This window comes from Equus caballus, chromosome 16 (assembly GCF_041296265.1).
Source record: "Equus caballus isolate H_3958 breed thoroughbred chromosome 16, TB-T2T, whole genome shotgun sequence".
In the NCBI taxonomy this organism is placed as follows: Eukaryota; Metazoa; Chordata; class Mammalia; order Perissodactyla; family Equidae; genus Equus; species Equus caballus.
The window spans coordinates 48,172,770-48,194,683 of NC_091699.1; the positions used below are offsets into that span (position 1 = coordinate 48,172,770).

General features: G+C 53.9%; 1 protein-coding gene across 8 annotated transcripts in view; it reads left to right on the forward strand.

The window, feature by feature from the left end:
• CACNA2D2 (calcium voltage-gated channel auxiliary subunit alpha2delta 2) overlaps positions 1-21,914 on the forward strand; it is a 141,188-nt gene that overhangs the window by 21,614 nt on the left and 97,660 nt on the right. For all 8 annotated transcript variants that reach the window (XM_070238833.1, XM_070238829.1, XM_070238828.1 and 5 more), the window contains exon 2: positions 5,772-5,853. In XM_070238833.1, coding sequence (XP_070094934.1) covers positions 5,772-5,853 — 82 coding nt within the window. The remainder of the gene's footprint in view (positions 1-5,771; positions 5,854-21,914) is intronic.

Consider the following 21,914-nt stretch of genomic DNA (forward strand, 5'->3'; position numbering starts at 1 on the left):
AGGCCTAAGAGGGTACATCTGGTACAAGGTCTCAGAAGAACCAGAGCTGTGTCTAGGCACTCAGTCTAGGTAGAGAGGGACATCCACCTGAGTGGTCAGGGTGGACCCCCCCCCCTCCCAGGGGAGATGCCATGATCCTGGGTGCAGCCTTCAGCTTCCTGCCATTTGCAATAGGGCTGTGGCCTAGGGGAGGGGCGGGCTATGTCCCAAACCCTGCTTCAGCAGAGGCCACAGCTGCTCTCTGAGCTTCCAGTGGCTGTTGGGGGAGGCACACCCTCTCCAGACTGGGATGGGGGAGTGGCCCTCTGGCCCACCCACCAGTTATGCTCCCTTGGGACAGGGTCAGCCTAACCTGGAGACCCTCTAGCAGGGCTCTCTCGGGCTCTCTTCATGGCTGTGTCTCTCCATCTGTCTCTCCCATATCTGCCCCCTCCTGCCCTATCTTTTTTTCTTTCCTTTTCGGTAGACTGCGAAGGTACCAAGGTGGGAGGTGGCAGGCCAGCTAAAATATAATCAGAATAATTAAATAGCACTTTATTTTAAATTGTTGCCTCCCCCAGAGCTGGGAGAATAATTGGCCAGCCTGTCACGAGAGAAGCAGGAGACCCATGGGCTCCCACTATTGCCAAGTTTGGTTCACAGTGCCCTTGGCAGCAAGTGGCCTCCGCTGTGCCCGCTCTCCTACTCCCCTCACCTGCCCTAGCATAGTCCTGTCCTGCCATCCACCCCTCCTGCTTCACCTGCTGTTCCACCCTCAGCATCCACCCCCCCCCCCCACAATGGCTGCCTTGCTGAGCTGTGGGGAGGGCTGTAGACTGTGTGTAGGCCCCCAGTGGGATGAATGGGGTTTATCCAGGCAGTCTGCCTGGTAGAGGCAGCCTGCAGCAGGGCTTTGATGGCAAAAAATGCCTCCTTGGGAGTGGCGAGAAGGCCTGCAGAGGCAGAGTTTGGGGGTCCCGAGGCCCTCCCCACTCCTAGGCCGTGGCCTCCCCTGGGCCTGCCCCTTCTGCTCTTGAACAAAGCCCTCTCCTCCCCTTCCTGCCCCTCTGCAGAGTCCGGCTGCCCACACCCACTCGTGCCCTCTGAGAGTGAACCTGCAGTGTCACCTGTCTCTGGTTTTTTGATTTGTTTAATTATAGATGAGTTTTCTGCATAATTTATTCCAAAAGCCTGGATTATACTGTACAATTAAATCACATTCTGATCAACAACTTCACGTATAAAATTAACAACTGGCAGCAGTTTAATCTATGCTGCTGCATCTGCACACAGGCTTTCTCCCTCCCCCACCCTTTCCCCTCCTCCTCTCTCCTATGCTGTCCTCCTGGTCCTGCCCCTCCCCTCCAGGGGAGCCTGTGCTGCTGACCTCAGAGCTGGAGGCCTCCACTTGAGTGCTCTGTAGTTTGACATGGGGCCGCCCGAGCCTTCTAGCTGGGGTCTCAATGGTTCTGTCTGCTAAAGGGGGTCCTCAGCCCCGGCTTCTCACCCCACACATGAATGGCTTTGCTCTCTTGCCTGATGGTGACAACCCTTCTTCCCTCACGTATACTGCTTGATTCTGAAACGTGCCCTGAAGACTAAGGCTGGCATCCCACAGCACCAGGTGGTCTTCTTCCTGCGGGGCTGCCCTCAGCCCGCTGGTCCTGGGACGCGTGCATCTTTGCCCTGTGCCCAGTTCTGGCCTTTCTCAGCCTGGGGAGCAGGGGGTTGAAGAGAGCCATTAGGGGAATCCTTTCCCACAGCACCCTCCCTCCGTATTCCCTCCCCCCAAGTAGTGGCATTCATAGGAGATTTCCTGAGCAGTGAGGGGCTTGATTGGATGTGCTTCTGGCTCTCAGGGGACTGCTCAATAGTAATACAGCCCATCAAGGTTGCTACGCAGATTTGGCCATGAAAAATCTTTAGCCAGTGATCATTACCCCTGTTTACAGATGGGAAAGCTGAGGTTCTGAGGGGAACCTCTGAGGTCAGAACTCTCCGAGGTCACACAGCTGGCAGAGGTAGCCTCTCCCTGAGGCTTCCCAGAGGCTGTGTTGCCCTGGAAGGGTGGGATGCTGGAGCTGATGGAGCCAGGAGGGCAGGTCTGGCTTCTCTCTGTGGTATGTGGCCCCACACCTATCCTTGCCAGGGGCCTCAGTTTTCTTGTTTGTGAAGTTGGGGCACAGTGCCTGTACCCCCTACATTCGGGCACATTGGAGGACATGGTAGTGCGAGGCTCTGTCCCCAACTTCTCGTGCCCCTGCCAGTCATCGTCCCGGCTGCAGCCCCCGGCTGCACGTGCCTCCTCCCAGACACTCTCTCCTCACTGTCTTGCTAATTTGGCACTTAGAGACACTTGGAGATAAGCAGTGTCTTCTCAATGAAGAGCATGGAAAATCACAGGGATGTGGGGAGCCAGCAGGTGGATCTACTCCATTGGGAAGGTGACCTATGGATCACACTATCTGACCAGGGAGGCACTGGCAGAGCTGGGCATATGGGCTCAGGCTGGTGGGAACCCAGGCAGGACTTGGTCGGTTTTCCTTTGACCCTTCAGGGCTGGGGATCCTGATGTGTAGCTGTGTCCTTTCTCCCCATGCCCTTCTGCTGAAGTGATGATGACCGTGCCTGTCCAGGGTTATTCTTGGTTTAGTGGGTGGTTTCTCTGGCCTCAGGGCGGGAATGCTGCAGGTGCATAGTTGACTCCTGGCCTCCTCGGTCCCACGTGTCAACCCTGGGACTCAGCACTGGGACACCAGGCAAACCATGGAACCCACAACTTATGTGTCTGTGATGATGAAATGAATGATCTATCATGTTCTTTTAAACTCTCGGTCACACATATTGCCTTCCTAATTGGGTTTGCTTTAGGTGAATAATCAGAATAACTTGTTTTCCAAGCGCTGTGCTGATGGGCGGTGCAGCTGGGGTCTACCCTCAGGCCCAGCGTGCCAGACCAAGGGCTAGAGCCATCCCTGGACCCCAGGAGGGTGTGTGTGTCCTGATGTGTCATGGGTCAGCCAGTCCCTGTGGCCCATAGCAGAATCTAGAGCTGCTTGGCCTGGGGTGGGAGTGGGAGAGTGTGTGCACAGGCACACGTGCACATGTGCTTGTGTGTGTGAGAGAGAGAGCACGAGAAGTGGGGAAGGAGAGTGAGTGTGTGTCTTGGGAACAGTTGGACTCTATCCTGAGATTTGGCTCTTCTAAAACTTTTTTTTGTGTTGAAATAGCTTTTTTGGATGAAATGATGGTAATTATAATAATAATGTGTTATCTGAGCAAAATAAAAATTTGGCATCCGTGTCTGTTCTTCCAGTTAATTTTCTTTTACTTATGTGTGAAATCCTTGAACCCAAGACCTATAGATACACTAGAAAAGAGTCAACAGCCTGGGGTCAAATCACTGCCGTGCTAGTAAATGTTTACAATTTGCTCTCCAGGCAAAAAACCGATTGATGGCATTTGCCGATTTCTGTGGTATAAATATTCCCACTATGGAGGATTTCAAGCTCCTAAAGTGATGACTCTGAATGCAGAGTTGGTAAGAAGTGTACATTCTCGACTCTTGCTGACTTCAGCACACCCCTGGGCCTAGTTCTGTTTTCACTTCTCCCTGGGGGAGTGACCTTGGACAGGTCACTTAAAGCCTCTGTGCCTCAGTTCCCTCATCTGTAAATTGGGGATGATAATGTTTGCTTCTTTGTGAGGATCGAAGCCAGAGAGAAGGTGACATGCTGGCACCATACCTTGGGTGCCCTTGTACATGTTAGTCCCAGGAAGGATTACGAGTGGCATTCTGTCCCCTAGACCAGTGAATGGCTGGAGTAAGGGTCAGGGCCAGGGCAGAGCTAATGGTTCACCTTGGAGATCCGCTCCGTGGCCCTACCCATTCATGTGCCACCTGCCCCACTGGACACAGGACTGTGCAGCAGCCTATCTCAACATTAGTGCCCCCTGCCCAAGCTCTGTCTCAGGAGCACAAAACAGCCACCTGCCACACTGCCCACCCACAGCCAGGGCCAAATGATCATTGCCTGGTGGATAGGAGCCGGGGGCCAAGCGGGCTCTCCATTCTCCGCTGGGCTCTGCCCTCCCCTGGCTGGCAGCTGAGGCCTGATTGCCTTTCATAGCCTGGCCTGCAGCCTGGCCTCCGCCGGGGCTCGGGGTTAGCTTTTTCCCTGTGGTGGGGAGCGGAGGTGGGCATCAGGCTGTGGCTCAGCCAGCAGCAAGCCAAAGCTAATACTTCTTTCTTTTGATGTTGACTTTTTTTTCCATCATGGTCCTGACATTCAGCTTGGCAAATTGCAATTAGTGATCTGCCCGCCTCCTGTTCTGAGTTCCCATGCCAACCGACCGGGGCGCACACAATGGCATAGGCCCAGCCCCCCAGCCACAAGCCTGAGGAGGGGCCTGGGGCAGGGGGCCAAGGTAGAGCCTCAAGCTCTTCTGATCCAGGGAACTAGAAGAATCCTGGCCCTGAGTGGTACTAGGGGAGGTAGGGGAGGTGGCAGGCCCAGAGCAGGTGTTGGGGCCAGGTGAAATCTCCCAGACCCCACGTCTCCTGGGGTACCCCTCTAGAGGCTGAGGGGCTGGCGTCACCCCACCCCTCCCTTGCTCTGTGGGGTATGCTTGACTCATGGCATATTTAAATCTTTGTGGTAATTCTGCTGTGAGCCCTCCCAGGAAAGGCCTCATTCTAGGTCTGGTGGGATGGGGAATTTGAGGTACCCTTCAGATGCAGTATGGTGGGGGCCTTGGTCACAGCAGAATGCCTTTGGCAGTATGGAGAATGTCTCTGTGGCCAGCCCCAGGCAGGGACTGGTGTGATTTTGCTTACCTGATCTAGCCCTTCCTGAAGCGGGGGTCACAGTTTAAGCCGGGTCAGGCCTCTCCCCAGATGCCATCCCTATTCATGGGTGTGGGCCGAGAATACAGGGCTTTGTGACCACCTGTCCATCCTGTCTACTCACAAAGATCCCTGTACAGCCCCTTTGACCCATCTCTTCTCATGTGTCCTTCTCATACCCTATGAGGTGGTCCCAAATTATCCCGTTTCTGGAAGAGGAAACTAAGACACAGATGGATTGAAATGAGCTCAGGGTGACACCAGCACGAAGGAGACCTGCTCAGGCTAGTGGCTCAGGTGAAGGACTCGTGGGGCTTGGTGGGCCCCCGGAAAGGGGTAGAAGTTCTGAATTGGACCCATGGGTGGGCAGTTCATAAGCATCTGTTTACCAGATGCTGGAAAGGCGAGGGCCATCTAAGCCGGAAACTCTCCATGTCCACTGTCCAGATGAGATCCAGAGGGGCAGGGACCGCTCCAAATTGCACAATGACTTGGTGGTGGCAGCAGTGACTGATCTTCTCCCTCTTTCCCCAGGACCCACCCAGCCTTGGGGACAGGAGGATCCGAGATGTAGCAGACACTGCCTGGCCCACTCACGTCTCTGTGCTCCCTGGTGTCCAGAGTCCCCATGTTTAAAGTAGCAGCATCAAGGCCTGGCTCTTCACAGTGAAAAATAGCCTCCCTGCAGGCTGCTGGCCTCCCTCAGTGCATTTAAACTCCAGTCCGCTCTCCTCCCTGGCTGTCCGACAGTACATGAGGAGAGCCGAGCCACTGGGTCTAGACTTCAAAGGAAGTCACAGGCGCACTCTGAGTCCTAGCCTCTCTTTCTCTTCTAGTGAAAATTGGACTCTGAAGGGGCAGTGGCTACTGGTCAGCCCTAGGTGGCTGGGGTTAGGCTGTTCCAGTACCAGGCAGGTCCTCTGACATCTCTCTCCTCTCTGCACAGGATGCAGCACTGGGCCCGGCGCCTGGAGCAGGAGATCGATGGTGTGATGCGGATCTTTGGGGGCGTCCAGCAGCTCCGTGAGGTAAGCCTAGTGCCACTGGCTTTCCCTTTAGGGACCCTCTTCTAAGTGGGAGTGGGGAAGGGCTTCAAAAATAAGGAGTGAGGAAGGTTTGGTGTTGTTGAGGACCTGGTGTGGTGGGACACTGCTGGACCCATGGGGCAGGTGGGAAAATAACTAGAAAAACAGCAACTCCTTCAGGTCTTGGCCTGCTCTTCCCAAGGTGACTGTGGACCCAGTCAGCTCTGATGTCAGGGTGTTGAGCTTTTCAGATTTTCAGTTAGATGAGGTCTATGTTTGAGGCTGCGCCCAGGATGGGAGCCCAGGCCCTGGATGGTCCAGTGGATGCGGCTGTGCACGGATGCCAGAGGGAGTGTCCGTGCACTGAGTCGGGTGGCCGGGCCAAACAACTCCAGAGAGCAGTGCTGCCCGCTCAAGATGCTGCAGCACGAGACGAGTTGAAAGCCTGTGCTTGGCGAGATGAGGGATCAAGGGATGGGAGGGGTGATTGATTAGGTGCGAGCAACCACATTCATCCTGGGAGATTATGTTAATGTTTGAAATAGTGATGTGAAGAGCAGGCCATCCGTCACCCCCAGAAGGCTGCAAAATGTGTCGCTGTCAGGGCACGGGCTCCTGAGCCGTCGGTCGCTCTTTATGTGGAAATTCAGAGGCTCAGGGAGCTGAGCTCTTGGAGTGGTTGGGGTGAGACCCCTGGGTATGTGCAGGACTTCGAGGAGGTTGTTGCTAGGGGCTTGGACCAGGAGGTACAATCATAACTAAGCAGGGAATTAATGAGGACCTCTTGCCAGTGGTGGCCTGGGAACGGCAGAATAAATGGAGTTACCGTTGGTGGTTCAGCCCAGAGTCCAGGCCCGGGGCTTGGTGAATAGATACTCCACTGGGTTCCTGCCATCCCTCTTGGTCACAGCCAGGGTCAGCAGATGTAGCCTTCCTGGGGCAGCTACCATGGGGTGTTGTCCTTGGTCCTGCCCCCATGCTTAGCTTATAGCAGGGGCCCAGGAAATGGGGGTGGCAGGGAGTGTGTTGACATTGGCTGTGGATATAGGAGCTCTAATACAGGCTGGAGCTGATCAGAGGTGGCTAACGAGGTGGTGACATGGTGGGAAGGGAAAGTCCAGGTCCGGAGGTCTGAGCCATCACCTTGCTGAGTGTCCTCCCCCTGGTAGCCCAGCCTCTCTGAACCTCCCTTGCCTGGTTGCTGGGCTTGAATTGCAGTAACCCCCATCCCACTCTCTTCCTGTGAACTCTGAATGACTCAGCCGTGCTCGGAGGCCAGCAGAGCTTTCCAGAGAAGGCACTGTAGGAAAAGCTGTTCCGGAACAGAAGTCAATTTATGCTCAAGAATAGCACCCGGCACTAACTAGGTTCTAAGTGGGCACTGCCAAGTGCAGCCATGTAGGTTACTGAAGAGATGATAGTTCCCTTGGAATGTGCGTCGTGTGTCTTTCCAAGTTTCGTATTGGGACATAAAATGTACCCCACATAAGGAGTTAACTGTGCACCTCCAGTCAAGAATCTTCCATGCTTTGAATCCTCAGCTCGAGGACATTGTTTATTTTATAGTCATGGGCAACTCAGACCCTGAAAGTTTGCCAATGAGAAAATAATATACACGTTTCATGCCTGAGAGTCAGGTCTGTCTGAGCAACTGAGCTTCCTGCACGGTGAGGATCAGAGATGGAATCCTGGCTCAGTGTACGCACTGTGTGTTCCTGAGCAAGTCCTGGACCCTCTCTGGTCTTCATTCTTGGTCCATGGTGTGGCTAGGAGGTCTGGCTGGAGGATGAAGTGGTGAGAATGGCAGGGACAGGCTGATGCAGAAACACCCCCTTTTCTAGAAATCAAATTTGAGTTTTCCTCATTGATCATTTTCACTCCTAGGATGTGTTGTTCCCTTCCTTTCTGATGGGAGTTGAGCAATTCCAGATAGTTTCAGCAATGAGCAAATCTTCCCCTACCCCCACCCACCCAGAGGTAACCCAAGTCATGCAGCTGGCTTGTGGCAGAGCTGCTGGGGCTTGGACCCAGGGCTCCTGATTCCTGTTCCAGGGCGCTGCTCTTCCTCTGGCTTGCTTCCCAAGGGAAGGGTGGGCAGGATGAGCCTGGGAAAGTGGGGAGCTGGGCTGGAGCGGGGGCCATGCTTGGTGTGGCTGTGGCCAACCTGGCAGGCAGGCGGAGGAGTGCTGACCTGGCATTCCTGGCTCCTCATGGCATCCTTCTGCCAGCGACGGCTGCTGGCTCTCTGTCCTGCTCCAGTTTTTTCTCACCTGCTTCCTCAGCCTCTTATTTCCTGCTGACAGCTCTGGGGCTGCTTCTTGGCACAGGGCACTCTGGCAAGGTGGGCAGCAGGGGAGCAAGTGAACAGTTCTAGAAGAAAAGGACAACCTTGTGGGAGCAGGAGGGAGCCAACCAGTCGGTACCCCATCCCCCACAACCCACCCCCAACCCTGACTGCTACCTTGGCTCTGCTTCAAATACATGTGAGAGGGTCATGTGCTCGGCCTATGCGCCACTCTGACGGGTCAGGAAGATACTTGCAGCAGATCCAGCTGCCGCTGCTCCTGTGGACCCTGGCACCAGCTCTGCCCAGCTCACAGCTTGGCCCTCTTTGGGGCCAACCCTCCCCAGGCCTCCGTGAGCTGATTCCGAGCTGCCCCCAAACACTTTGCATCTGGAGTGATCCTGGCATCTGGGTCCCCTTGGCCTTCTCGCCGTACATGGCCGCCCTCTCTGCCTGCCCCAGTCCTGGAGGGTGCCCCACCCCCAGAACCTGGGAGCCACAAGAACTGGCAGCTGCGAGAGTTCACAAACTGCAGACAGTGGCGTTCGGGAGCATTTTCCTCGCCTTGGCACTTTCCTCCTCCAGACCTCACCACAACCCCAGGGGGCATGGCTAGGTACAGAACGTGGCCCATTTATAGGTCAGAAACCACGGTATACCTCAGCAGGGTGTGTGGGCTGTCCACGAAGTCCTGATCATGTTTCCTCATCTAACCCCAGGGCCAGCACATAGTAGAAGCTCCCACTGTGGCCTGGTGCTCATGTGCCATCCCCACCCCATGCTTAGCCAGACAGTCCTGAGTCATGCCCCACTGGGTACCCTAGCCGCACCTCCCCCCCAACCCTGGCCTACTCCTGCTGTGAACCGGCCACAAAAGTGTGGACCTACTGTAGTCTGCCCCCTCCAGAGCTCCTGGAGGCTGAGCAAGGTCTCTGGAGCCTTCTCTACCCTCCCCCATCAGCACCATATTGTCCCCATCCTGGAGAGGGAGAGCAGAGAGCATATGCTTGGGCTCTGAGCTCATTTACATAATGAGACTGATCAGGATGAATAATTCATCAGGTGCCTGGGGGTGCATGGGGGGAAGATGTGGAGACGGCTGGTCTCCCCACTCTGAAGCCCAGGTCATTCTGATGGGTATAACAGGGCTCTACCTCCTTCTGACTAGGTGTCAAGGGTAGAAGGGGAACAACTCTGGGGACCTTGTGAGAAAGCAAAGCAGGAGAGATTATAGTCAGACGTGAGGAAGAACCAGTGGCTCATCAGGTGCACCAGCCCTGAGATGGGTTCCTGACCTGGTGAGACACCTTCTTTGGAAGGAAGTGAGAAGATCCTCTGTCTGGGCAGGGGGTCAGAGGTGAGACAAGGCTGCCTGGGATGGGCCTGCTGGTCTGGGCAGAAATGGCTTAGAGCCCTGTCCACTTCCCTGGCCACCTCAGCCGCTCTGATAGCCTTAGCCCAGCTGCACGCTGCTGGTTATGCCCGTGGTCCTATCATACAAATGGGGAAACCAACGCCCCAGCCACCTGTCTCCACCAGCCAGTCCCATGCTGGAGCCCTAACAGGCCAGTCCTGAGTGGCGGTGGGGTTGAGAAGTCTCGAGGCAGAGGTGTAGGCCTGGGGCCTGCCTGGAGGAGCCATCCTGGGGCAGCCCCTCCCCTGGACTGCTGAACTGGGTCTACAGAGACCAGGACCCCAGGGCTCAGAGATCCCTGACCCTAATCTCCCACTCCCCTCCCTACTGCTGTGCTTCTCTGGACAGTCATGGTGGTTCAGACCGATAGCGTCTGTTTGTCCCTACTTCTATGGGTAGCCAGGAATGGCATTTCTGAACCAGTGACAGTGCCGCAGTCCCAGCCCATCTTATCTGCCCCTGGCCATTCCCACACCCCATCTGCTCAGTGCTCCCTGGAAATGTGTAATTAATATTTGCAGAGTGCCACATCTGGAGCTGGCTCCTTGCAAGGACCAAAGTCTGGCCATGTCGAGGGCCCTTCTCCTGAGAGGCTCAGGGAGGCGGGGACAGGGCCTCTGTAGGTGCCTCTGAGACGGGCCTCTCCCTATCCCCCCCCACCACTCCCCACAGCTGGTACCCCCAACTCCCAAAACACATACTACTCACACACTGGCTCACAGGGTGCTGGCCAAGGCTGTGGTTGGCCCTCATTTGGGGAGGGTCCTCTTCTGGGCGTCTGGTCATCTCAGGCAAGATTAGTATTGTCCAAGACAGCCAGAGAAGCTTAGAACCCTCGAGGGGCTGGGGAAGAGGAGGAGGAAGGAAGCTGGGGTGGGAAGAGGTGCCAGGGGACAGAAGCAGCCCTGGGAGGGCCAGGAAAGGGGATCTCAAGCAGTTGTGACCCCAAGACCCCACAGTGGGTCCTTCTGTTAGAGCACTGTGGTTCGCACGTGCCCCAAGTGGCAGGCCTGCAGCTCCTTGGCTAGGTAGACCCCCACTCACACAGGACCAGCACAGCTGTCCCAGCCAATGTGCTGAGTCAGGTGAGGGAGCCCACTCAGGCCTGTCCCAGCCCCTCCCCATGGTTCCTGGAGCCTCAGAACCATTGTCCTAGGGGCTCTGCATTTGCTTCTCGTGCAGCCCTGCCCTGCTCCAGCCACCTCCCAGTGAGGCTAAGCGGTGCCCTCTTTTCTCCTGGTGTAGATGATCAGGATGTGGGGCGTGTTGGAGTGTGTGTGGAGGGGGCACGGGTGTGAAATATGCCGCTGGGTAGGGACTGCTGCCGCTTGCCTCCCTAAAAACCCACATATATTATTCTTTAATGGAAAGTTAATTGTCTTATTATTCCCTCCATATGGTCCTCTTGCTCGGCACCCAGCGGGGATGCATGGGGATGGGCGGGGTGGGGGGGTGCTCCTGAGAGGGCGTCTGAAACATGATGAGGCCGCCGCTTGAGCGTAATTGGGTACACAGAGGTAGATGCATGGGAGCACGGCTGAAGCCCTGCCCAGACCCCCTCTTTGTCCCCCCAGCCCAACCTGCTCCCTACCTCTTTCCTTCCCAGGCCCTGCCCTGGGGGTGGCCTCTTCTGGCACACCGCCTCCCGCCCCCCCGCCCTGCAGGGTCTGGGAGTGCTTTCTTCTGAGCACTGTGTGGGGAGACGTAGGGTTGGGGGGGGTTGTTCCCCTCCTGCTTGCCCCCTCCTCACACACACTCCATTGTCGCCTGCAGGAGAAAATTCCATTTTTGAGAAGCTTTTCAAAAGCTGTTTCATCTGTGGCAGGAGCTCCTGCCTGAGGGCCAGCTGACTGGCTTGGGTCTCCAGCACCCCTTCCACACACACCCCTACTAGAGAAGGGATATGGGGAGGTCAGTGTCAGGGGGAGGGCTGCCCCAGGACATCTGGCCCAGGGGCCCTGGCTCATGTTGGCCATGCCTACCATAGGCACTAGCCACCTGGAACTTCCCCCACACTTTCAGCTCCTTGGGAGCTGCTGAGGCTAAGCCAGTATCCATGCCGTTCTTAGCCCCTGCCCTTTCCCAGCCCTTCCCTCTTCCTGTTCCACGGGCCTCACAGCAGATGGAGGATGCAGTGACAGGAAGGTCCCCAGAGGGGCATGAGTGAGTGGTCACATCTGTGGCTAATTTTCAGAGCCCCTTGCTCCTGGAGTCTGGTGGGGGAAGGCTGGGGCAGGGAGCCCACTAGGTGGCTCCTGGGGTTCTGGGAGAACCTCAGCAAGGAGTTGCTGCCCAGGTTCCTGTTGAGGTTGTGGGTGTGGAGGGGATGGATCTGTGGGAAAGGTATCTCTGGGTGGGATCAACAGACCCATGGCTGGTGGTACAGGCATGGGAGAGGGGCCACCAGCTTCCAGCTTGTGGGAAGAGGTCACCGTGGGGCCATATCCAAGGTCTGTTCCCAGGGAATAGGGAATGTCTCAGAGCAGGAGAGAAGACTGGGCCTTCTGAAGGCAGGACCTGCCTGAGGTCCCACAGCTGGTACATGGCAGAGCTGGAATTTGAACCTGGAGCCTGTGCCATGGGCAGCAACTGAATGGTGGTTGGCAGTGGAAAGAATGAAGTGGGCAAGAATGGCAAGGCTGGGCCTTCCCTCTCTGTAGGACCTAGGCCATGTTGTCCTGCCTCTCTGAGCCTTGGTTCCCCATCTGTGAAATGGGAATCTGAACAGCTCTATCCTCATGGGAGACGTGAGGATCTCAAGGAAGCAAGGGCAAGGAAAGGCTGCAGACAGAGCCCTGCAAATGTGGGGTGGCTTTGTGCCACCCCCACTATCAATTGCCTGCCCTTCCAGGAGTTGGTCACAGTTTTAGAAAGTTCAAATGCCCAAAGTGTCCCCTTTGCTTATCTCAGCTCAGGAGTTTGGAAATAGATTCCTCTTCCCTGCTGTCTTAGTCTGTTCAGGCTGCTATGACAGAATACCATAGACTGGATGGCTTATAAACAATAAAAATGTATTTCTTATGGCTCTGGAGGCTGGGAAGTCCGAGGTCAAGGTGTCAACAGATTCGGTGTCTAGTAAAGGGCCATTTGCTGGTTCATAGACGGCTGTCTTCTCGCTGTGTCCTCACAGGGTGGAAGGGGTGAAGGAGCTCTCCAGGGTCTCCTTTATAAGGGCACTAATCCCATTCACAGGGCTTCACCTTTATGACCTAATCATCTCCCAAAGGGCCCACCTCCAAATACTCTCACACTGGGGATTAGATTTCAGCATATGAATTTTAGAGGGACACAAACATTCAGTAGATAGCACCTGCTGACCATACATCTTTTGGGGACCTTGCTGGGAGAGGCACAAAGGCCACCAGGGCTTGAAGAAACAGAGCCTGTGGGCCAGCTGCAGAGGCTCTCCTGGGGAGGAGATGGGTGGAGGTGAAGGGAAGGGCCCCCACCCCCCAGAAGAGGCCTATCAAATCAGTCAACCAGTCGGCAGCTTGTCTCCCAGGCCCCATGGGCTCAGACAAGGGTGTGGGACTTGCTTGGCAGTGGAGTAGGGATGGTAGGAAGCCACTGAGCTCTGGGCCAGCCCCATGTATTGGCACTGGGCATGGGGAGGTTAATGGGTCAGAAAATGGAGTGGCCGAGGCCAGGGCTGAGGATCAGGGCTTCCTGAGGGATCTCTGGAAGGTTCTTTGACTGGGGTCCCTCGGTTTAAGAAAGAGACAATCTCACAGGAGTGGTTAGAACCTCGCCGGGGAGCAGGCAGCATCGCTGTCTGTGAAGTCTTGGTTAAGAACCTGTGGCTTTGCTGCAGACCCTTTCCCTGAAGTCAACACCCCCCAATCCTTCCATCTTGGGAATCTGGGATATTTGTCTGTCAAATTTTCCTAAGGCAAGACTCCCCTTAACCATGGCACGTGTTCTGATGAACGCCCTGGCTCTCCTTTAGGGTCCCCAGAGAGGCTAGCCTTTCAGCAGGACGGCTGGGGGTCAGCTCTGATGGGGACCTAGTGCTTGTTGAGGAGAGGCCAGAGTCTGCTCTGCTGTCCTCCCCCCTGGCCTCTGCATCCACCTCTGGAGAGCGATGGCCTGCATATCCAGACTGAGGGCTGGTCTGGATGATCAAGGGTGAGAGATGAGAGATGGAAGATGGGGGGTGGGGATAGAGGGCCGAATGGGTTTCCATGCTGGGCCCCTGGGGATGGCTGACCTGATCTGCATTCTTCGCCCCTCCTCCTCTCCCATCCATTGCTGGATCAGTGGCAGCCACAGGGACACTTCCCTGAAATTCATGGAGCCCCAAGCATTTGGCAGAGGCAGAGAAGTAATTGGTTCTGACAAACCACAGCCGGCCCCAGGGGCAGCATGAGCAGCATTTACCACGACCAGGCAGAAGACGGAGTCTCAGCGTGGCCTCCCTCCACCTTCTCTGAGCATGGCTCCCCTCTCCTTGTGAGCTGAGATCTCACCTTTGGAGAAGGTTATAGGGTCCCAAATCGCCTGTCTTTCCCATATCTTTCTCTGAACCCTGAGACCTGGTGTCTCTGCAGGGGGCTGGCTGGCTCCTTCGGATGGGGCTGGGGGGGAATGAGGCAGGCCGTGGATCCTGGGCAGACTCCCCAGGCCTTCTCCTCGTCCATCCTTCTCATGAATCAGGGAACCAAGTGATGGACCCCAGGGCTTGAGCACTCTGGCCTCAGGGTGTGGGGTTGGGGGCTGGGCCCTCACCTGAAAGGATGTGCAGTCTAGGTAGAGAAGCAGGCTACACACACACACAGGGGTGCACATATGCATGCATGCATGCGGTGTACAGTCATGCATATATGTGCCCACAAGGACAACATAGAGTAGATGCTTAGCTGGTAACTGTTGAGTGGATGGATAAGCAAAGGGGCAGGCCTGTAAGCACTGAGAAGGGAGAGATGGGGCTCTGACTCTGTCCCCCAGGACCACGGAAATCATCCGGCTTCACATGGGGAAAGTGAGACCCTGTACATCAAGATAGAGCTTTGGTGCCAGATGCCCCGGAGGAGGTAGGCTTGCATGGGGTCGGCCAGGATCGGCCCCACATAGAGGGTCCCTGATTGCTCTTTGTGAGGATATTGAGGGTGTGGGGGCCATGGAGCAGGGCCCAGGAGAAGAGCTGGCTGCGCAGTGTGCTGGCACCCAGATGTCAGGCTGGAGTGAGAGAGGCTGGGCTATTTCCAGAGTGACTCCAAGACCTGGCCAAGGTGTGTGGCCTAGGCAGGGGTGTGGGGAGCCTTTGGGCCTCTCAGCCATCTCTGTGCACTCCCTGCCCCTGCTAGACTTCCCAGCTTCTTCCTCCTAGTCCACTTGCCACTCTCCTCACTCACCCCCATCTCCTCCAGGCTTCTCCCTGGTTTTAAACCCAGCCCATAGCTCCCCCCCACAGGAAGACCTCCAGATCAGTGCTGAGGCCAGTGGATTCTGATGCTCCCCACTCCCTTCTGCTTTTGCATCCTTTGGGTACACATAGAAGGCAGGAGCTGCCAGGAACCCCAGTCCAGTCTCCCCTTCATATGGGGTGGGGAGACCGTGACCAGAAGGGAACATCATGCCCAGGCCTCCCGAGAGTCCACCTGAACACAGGCAGTCAGACCTAGAAGGCAACTAACCTCTGGTGATTCTTGGTCCTGTGACTCGCTGGGAGACAAAATCTCTGACCTGGAGGCTTGTATGAGGTGGACTGTGGCTGATCATGTGTGGGAGAGAGAAGAGAGAAGCATGATGTTGTGTGTGGGAATGTGAGCATGTGTGTGCATGTAGAAGAGAACATGTGAACCTCTGTGTGTGCGTGCTGCAGGTGGGGGCAAGAACAGGTGAGCGTTTGTGTCTCTGCAGAAGGGAGCGGTTGAGCCTGCATGAAATACCGAGGGTGGGGGCATGACTAGGCATGCATGTGTGTGTGTTTGAGAGTGTGATCCCACATGCATGTGTGCTGTGTGTGTGTGTGTGTGGGGGGGGTGACCAGGTGAACGTGAACATGCATGTGTGTGTGACTGAATGCACAGTTCTCTGTGCTCCATGAGGAGGTGTGAGCAGGCATGCTTCCGGGGCAGGGTGGGTCTTCGAGAAGGCAGGTGCCGGGAGCTCTGTGCCACCTGAGCAGGCGAGAACTACTTCACTAATTAATTGGTGAAGCTGAGAAATCTCAGTTGTCGGGGAAGAGCTCACATTCACACATACATACACCATGTCCCCAAGCATGGTAAACATCCCCTAAAGTGACTCTGCCAGACACTGTGCTCAGCAGCCCTGCAAGGGGTCAAGGTGCCAGTCAGTTATGAATCTGTGTCCTCACGCCCCTGTGTGTCTGCACCCTGGGATGCTTGTTGGACCCAGAGACTCTACTGTAAGAACATAGGCCTTGGGCAGGCAGTCTTCATTGTCCCCAATCCAGTGCTCACAGAGGCTGGGTGGTGAGGACACCCAGGACCTTGTCCCCATTTCGCGGATGAGAGAGCTGGAGCTGGTAAGGGGCACCAGGCAGGAGCTTCATTTCCAGGTTCTAGGCCTCCTTGTGAGGGGGAGCAACCCTTCCTGCCCTGGGCTTGGGTCCACCGAAGTGTTACCTTCTGGAGGTAGGGGGAAACAGTTTGGATGCCTGCTGGCTCAGAGCAGAGGTGGAGTCCGTGGGGAGCTTCCTACAGTGCAGGACAGGCCGCTCCCACTTTACAACTCCCAAGTGCCTTGTCACCAGTCAGCTTCCTCCGCGTGCCCTGCAGGCAGGCCTGGGGCCCTATCCCCCAGAATCCTGGTGAGTTCCTCCCCTCTCCTGCCCCTAGAAAGTGAGGGCCTCTGTGCTTCTCAGCTCCCGCAGCTCCAGGTGTCTCCCTCAGCATGATTGTAGCTGACCGTGTTCTGAATACTTCATTCGAATGCAGCTCCTGGGGTGCCAGTGGTGTTTGTCGGGCTTGGCCCTGAGGCCCAAAGTCTTGCTTGATGCTCACTCTTGGCAGGCAGACCTCCCATCCCCTCCTGCTGTCCCTCACAGACTCCTGGGCCCTGCTGCTGCTTGCATCATTGTGCAGGGAGACCCGGAAGCTAGGTCAAGTGGAAGCCACTTGCCTCTTGATCAGTTGTTGACAGAGGAGCCATCATTATGCTCCATCTACAGGCACAGAATAAATTGGTGTGCAGTGAATTTATTCTTTTTAAAGAGGGACTTTCACACTGGGGAAAACTTTTAAAAAGAACATTTATATAAAAAGCAATTACCGTACAGTAATTTTTATGTATTCTCCCCCTTCCGTCGCTGCCTTTGTTTGAACGTGACCGCCTCCCAGGCAGCTGCAGCCTGGCTCCTGGGCCTCGGCTACAGCTTCCCGCTTGCTGGAGTACCTCCTTCTCCGAGAAGACTCTGGATGCAGGGCCCAGACCCAGCAGGGGTGCAGGCTCCAGGAACACGGCTGGGTGAATTTATGTTCAAAACTTGGGTGCTTTGGACATTTCCTCCCTTGTGCATCTCTGTCCCAAGGTTGCTCCATCTGCAGGGCTGCTGCGGCCCTTCCAGGCCTCTCTTGGCAGCAGCCAAGCACTTAAAGACACCTGCTTCCTGGCAGCCTCGCGGCCCCGTTCCATGATGGGGGAGGCAGTGGTGTGGAAGCAGGTATTTTCCTTCCCAAGAAGCCACTAACGGGCACCCTGCTTCCCCAGCCATTATTGCTCTCACATTCGATGCATTATGTAAATTGTCTCCGTTGCTAAGTGGTAGAGGAGCTGCTCAGGGGGAATGGAGGTCTGGAGCCTTCTTGGGAGGAGGCAGGAGACTGGCCCTGAAAACTCACTGCTCCGCATCAAGGAGGGTCTGGCAGCCTCCCGGCTCAGACTAGGACCCCCAGGGCTTGCCCACTGTCTCCCACTCAGACCACAGCTTTGTGAGGGTGGTCACTGCACCCCACAGCAGACTGGGAGCTCCCAGGAGGCTGGGTGGGCTTCCTGCCTCATTGCACAAGGCTGTCAGACTGGGCCATTGCCTCCCACCTCAGACTGGCTCCCAGGGTAGGACACATGCCCCTCTGCTGCCTGAGGAGGCATGCTTTTCCCATCTGCACGAGTTTCACCAGCAGGATTTTTGCCCACAGAGCCTCCTTGGAAACCCCTGACAAAGCTGGAAAAGGTCGTATCCATCCATGGAGTTGGGTGAAATGCCGCCCACCTCCCAGGGACCCTAAAGCTCCTTCTGCAGTGAGCGCCCAGTGAACTTGGGATATAGAAGGGTGAATTTTGGAGCAGCACCATGCCCTGGGGCACCAGCAAGTTCTTGGGTCCCCTGGGGTCTGGGATCTTGATGGGGTATGTAGGAGCGTGAAGGTTCCTGGGCCTGGGCAAGGCCTGGGTGACAGAGGGGCCTCTCCTGGGTACTTGCCTGGCTTTCCATCTTCCCCCCTTTTTTTTGTTTTTTGAGGAAGATTAGCCCTGAGCTAACTACTGCCAATCCTCCTCTTTTTGCTGAGGAAGACTGGCCCTGAGCTAACATCCGTGCCCATCTTCCTCTACTTTATATGTGGGATGCCTACCACATCATGGCTTTTTGCCAAGTGGTGCCATGTCCACACCCAGGATCCAAACCAGCAAACCCCAGGCTACCGAGAAGCAGAACGTGCGAACTTAACCACTGCACCACCAGGCCGGCCCCTCCATCTTCCCTTTTGAGACACAAGACCTGCCAGGGGCACCCAGCCCACCCAGGGAGTCTGGGTCCAAAGGCTCATTCTCCAAGGAGCTGAGCGCTCTGGGCTTCTTCCAAACTGAGCCCAACTCCTCTCATCTGAGCTTGTATTTTGCATGAGGCTTGTCGGTGCAGGCCTCACACTTGTCCTCCCTCCCTCCCAGAGGGGCCTCCAGGACAGGATATTTATCCAGTGCAAGGAGGCCACTGGTTTGAGGAGTCGCAGGTTTGTGCGTTTCCTGGAAATTGCACGAGGAATTTGGGATTCTAGGGAGGATGTGAGAGTTGGCAAGACATTTGCCATGCACCCAGCCCTACTTCTGGGGCAGCCTCTTCCTGCCCCATCCCTCCCCAGGCATGGCCACCTGACCCTGACACAGGTTTAAACAGAGGTTGGTGCAAAGGCAGTGAGTGTGTCCAGGCTGTGCAGACATTGTGGAGGACTTGGAGCTTCCTCCTCCCCACCTGGCCCTGTGCCCCATCGCCCCCAGGGTGGGCAGCATTATCTCTCAGACCCCTGTGGGCTGCTGTCCCTCAGCTTGCTTTCTGATTACCCCCAACTTTTGGGAGAGGTAGGTGTGGGGGTGAAGGGTCACCCAGAGCAGGAGTCACCAATACCAGATTGGTGTTTTGGTCTCAGGAGCCTAGACAGTGTGCTCAGCTGATCAGGAATTGAAACCTCAAACTGCCTTCCTTTGAGGCAGAGTAAACAGACGATGGTGATGTCAACAGAGCATAATATGGGCTGCTGCCCTTTGGGGGTCCCTGTCTGAGGCCAGAGGCTGGAGTCAAAGCAGCAGTCCCCTGACCCTGACTCCTCTGCCTACATTGTTCTTTCTCCTTCCTCCCCCACAACCCTGCTTTTCTCCCTTTCTTATTTTTTTTCCCCTCTTTCTTACATTTCTAGATGGATTTTTAAAGTTAGGGTTCTAGAATCAGTGTCACACATATACATGATGTAGATATAGTTTTACCAGGCGTGTTGTGTTAGGAGCACAGCAGCCCCCTCCTCTCCATTTCCAACTCCCCAGAGGCTGTCACTTTCTAATCTCAGAGCTCCATATCTCTAAATGACATACTTGTGTCACTACGTCATGATTGTTCAGCTTTAGGCACTATCCATGGACATCCTCTGGGGGAGAGGAGGACTTAGCTCTCTCTGCGCTCCCTCATGCACAGTCCTATCCCTCCCCCTCCCAGTGTCATCACATCGTGATATGGTTGGATCAGGACTCGGTATTGACATTGTCCTGACTGAGCAAATGCTATTCAGAACTGTAACTCATAGTATACACTTTTGGGTACAATTTTTACATTTTTTTTCCTGCAGGTAACAACTGTCTGATGTTTGTTTGCTTAGTTTTTTGTGAACCTTTGCTAATTCTGCCCCAAGCCCCACCACTATTCTATCTGACTTCCTCTCATTCATGCAGATGCATCTGGGGTTCTGTCAAATTCACCTCCCAGGAAAGTCTTGCCCGACCTGCTCCCGTGAACACAGCCTGCTCTCCCAGCCTGCGGCTCGGGTGCGTGCCTGGGATTTCCCTCACCTCTCCTCTGGGTTGGAGGTCCCTCTTTCCTGGATACTGTGGGCTCCTCTTCCTCGGTTTCTGGTTTTCTCCCTTGGTTGGGTAGAGAACATTTTCAACTGGCTTCCTGAGAAAAGGTACATGGGAGCCAGACTTTTCAGACTTCCGTGTCTTAGAAAGCGTGCCGTCTGCCCTACACTTGGCAGAGAGTTTAGGTGTGAAAGTCCAGGGTGGAAACTGTTTGCCTCAGGGTCTCTAAGGCCGCACTCCATTCCTCCCAGCTTCCTATGGGAGAGGTCCAGAGTCATTTGGATTCCCAATCCATTGTACGTGACCTGATTTCCATCTCTAGAAACATGTAAATTTTTTCCTTGTGCCCAGTGTTCAGAAATTCCACACTGATATTCCTTAGTGGGGTTTATTTTCATTCCTTACCACTCAGTGGACGCTTTCAAACCTTCAGTTCTGGGAAGTTTTCTTAACTGATTTTTTGGACTATTTCCTCACTTCTCTTTTCTCTTTCTAGAACCTTTAACTCAGGTTCTTTTATTTTTTCTCTTTTCTCTCCAATTTTCCATTTCTGTGTCTTTTTATCAGGAAGTTTGTCAATTTTGTCCTCCAACTCTTTCTATTAAGTTTTACATTTTGTTACCATATTTTTAATTTCCAGGATTTCTTTTTGGTCTTTTTAAAAATAACATCTTGCTCTTGTTTCATTGTTGCCATGATGTCTCTTAGTTCTCTGAGGATGATAATATTATAGCTTTTTTTTAAAAAAAAAAACCTTTTCATTTTAAAATAATTTTAGACTTACAGAAAGGTTGCCAAAATAGTACAGAAATTCCCTAACCCAGTTTCCTCTCAAGTTATCATCTTGCATAACCGTAGTACAAATATTGAAACTAAGAAGAAATTGACATTGGTACCTTACCACTAACCAAAGTGAAGACTGTATTTGCATTTCACCAGTTTATGCACTAATGACCTTTTTCTATATCAGGATCCAGTCCAGGATCCCACATTGCATTTAGTTGTCTGTCTCCTTAGTCTCTAATCTGTCACAGTGTCTATGTCTTTCCTGACCTTGACACTTTTTAAAAAGTACCGGGTCAAGTTATTTTGTTTAATGTTCCTCAGTTTGTGTTTGTCTGATGTTTTCCTCCGAATAGGTTGAGGTTATGCATTTTTAGGAAGAACACCATAGAAATGTGTCCTTCTCAGTGCATCGTATCAGGGAGTATATCTTACTGTTGGTGATGTTAACTTTGATCATTTCGTTAGGGTGGTGTCTGCTTCGTTTCTCCACTGTAAAGTTGCTATTTTTCCCGTTGTAATTAACAAATTTCTTGAAGGATACTTTGAAGCTATGCAAATATCCTGTTTCTCTCAAACTTTTGCTCATTAATTTAGCATCCATTGGTGGATCTTGCCTGCAGCGATTATTACCGTGGTGTACTAATGGTGGACTTTTCTATTTCTCTCATTCCTTCTACATTTGTTAATTGGAATTCTTCTGTAAGGAAGAACTGTTCCTTCTCCCCTGTTTGTTTGTTTATTCAATTATTTATTTGTATCAGTATGGGCTCATGAATACTTATTCTTTGAGTTATAATTCAATATTATCATTACTTATTTTCTTGCTCAAATTATTCCAGCTGTGGCCGTTAGGAGTTCTTCTAGGTTGGCTCCTATGCCCTTCTGATATGCCTCTGTCCTTATTTGAGCACTTCCTTACTTTCTGTTACCACAAGATACTCCAAGGTCATCTTGTATTTTCCCTGGAATCAGCCACTTGTCCAAGGAGTTCTGCTTCCATTTATTGGTGAAAGGTATTTAGAAATCAAGATCTGGGTGCTGAGTGTGCTCATTGCTACTAGGATATTACTGCTTCTAGGCTCTCTCACATCAGAAGTAGGAAATATATGGATGTCTACTAACCCACCGATACACACGATATAGTTAAATCTTTATCTGTCTGTCCATATATATATTCAAAACTGTGAGTCCATAACACTGAAACCTCTGACTCCAGTCCAGCACGAAAGGGCTCATTCACTCTTCCTCCTTTCCTTTTTGGTGACTTCCTTCTCCAACAGTGAGAAATCCAGTTCTCATTATCTACAATATATTTACTTATTTCTTCAACCC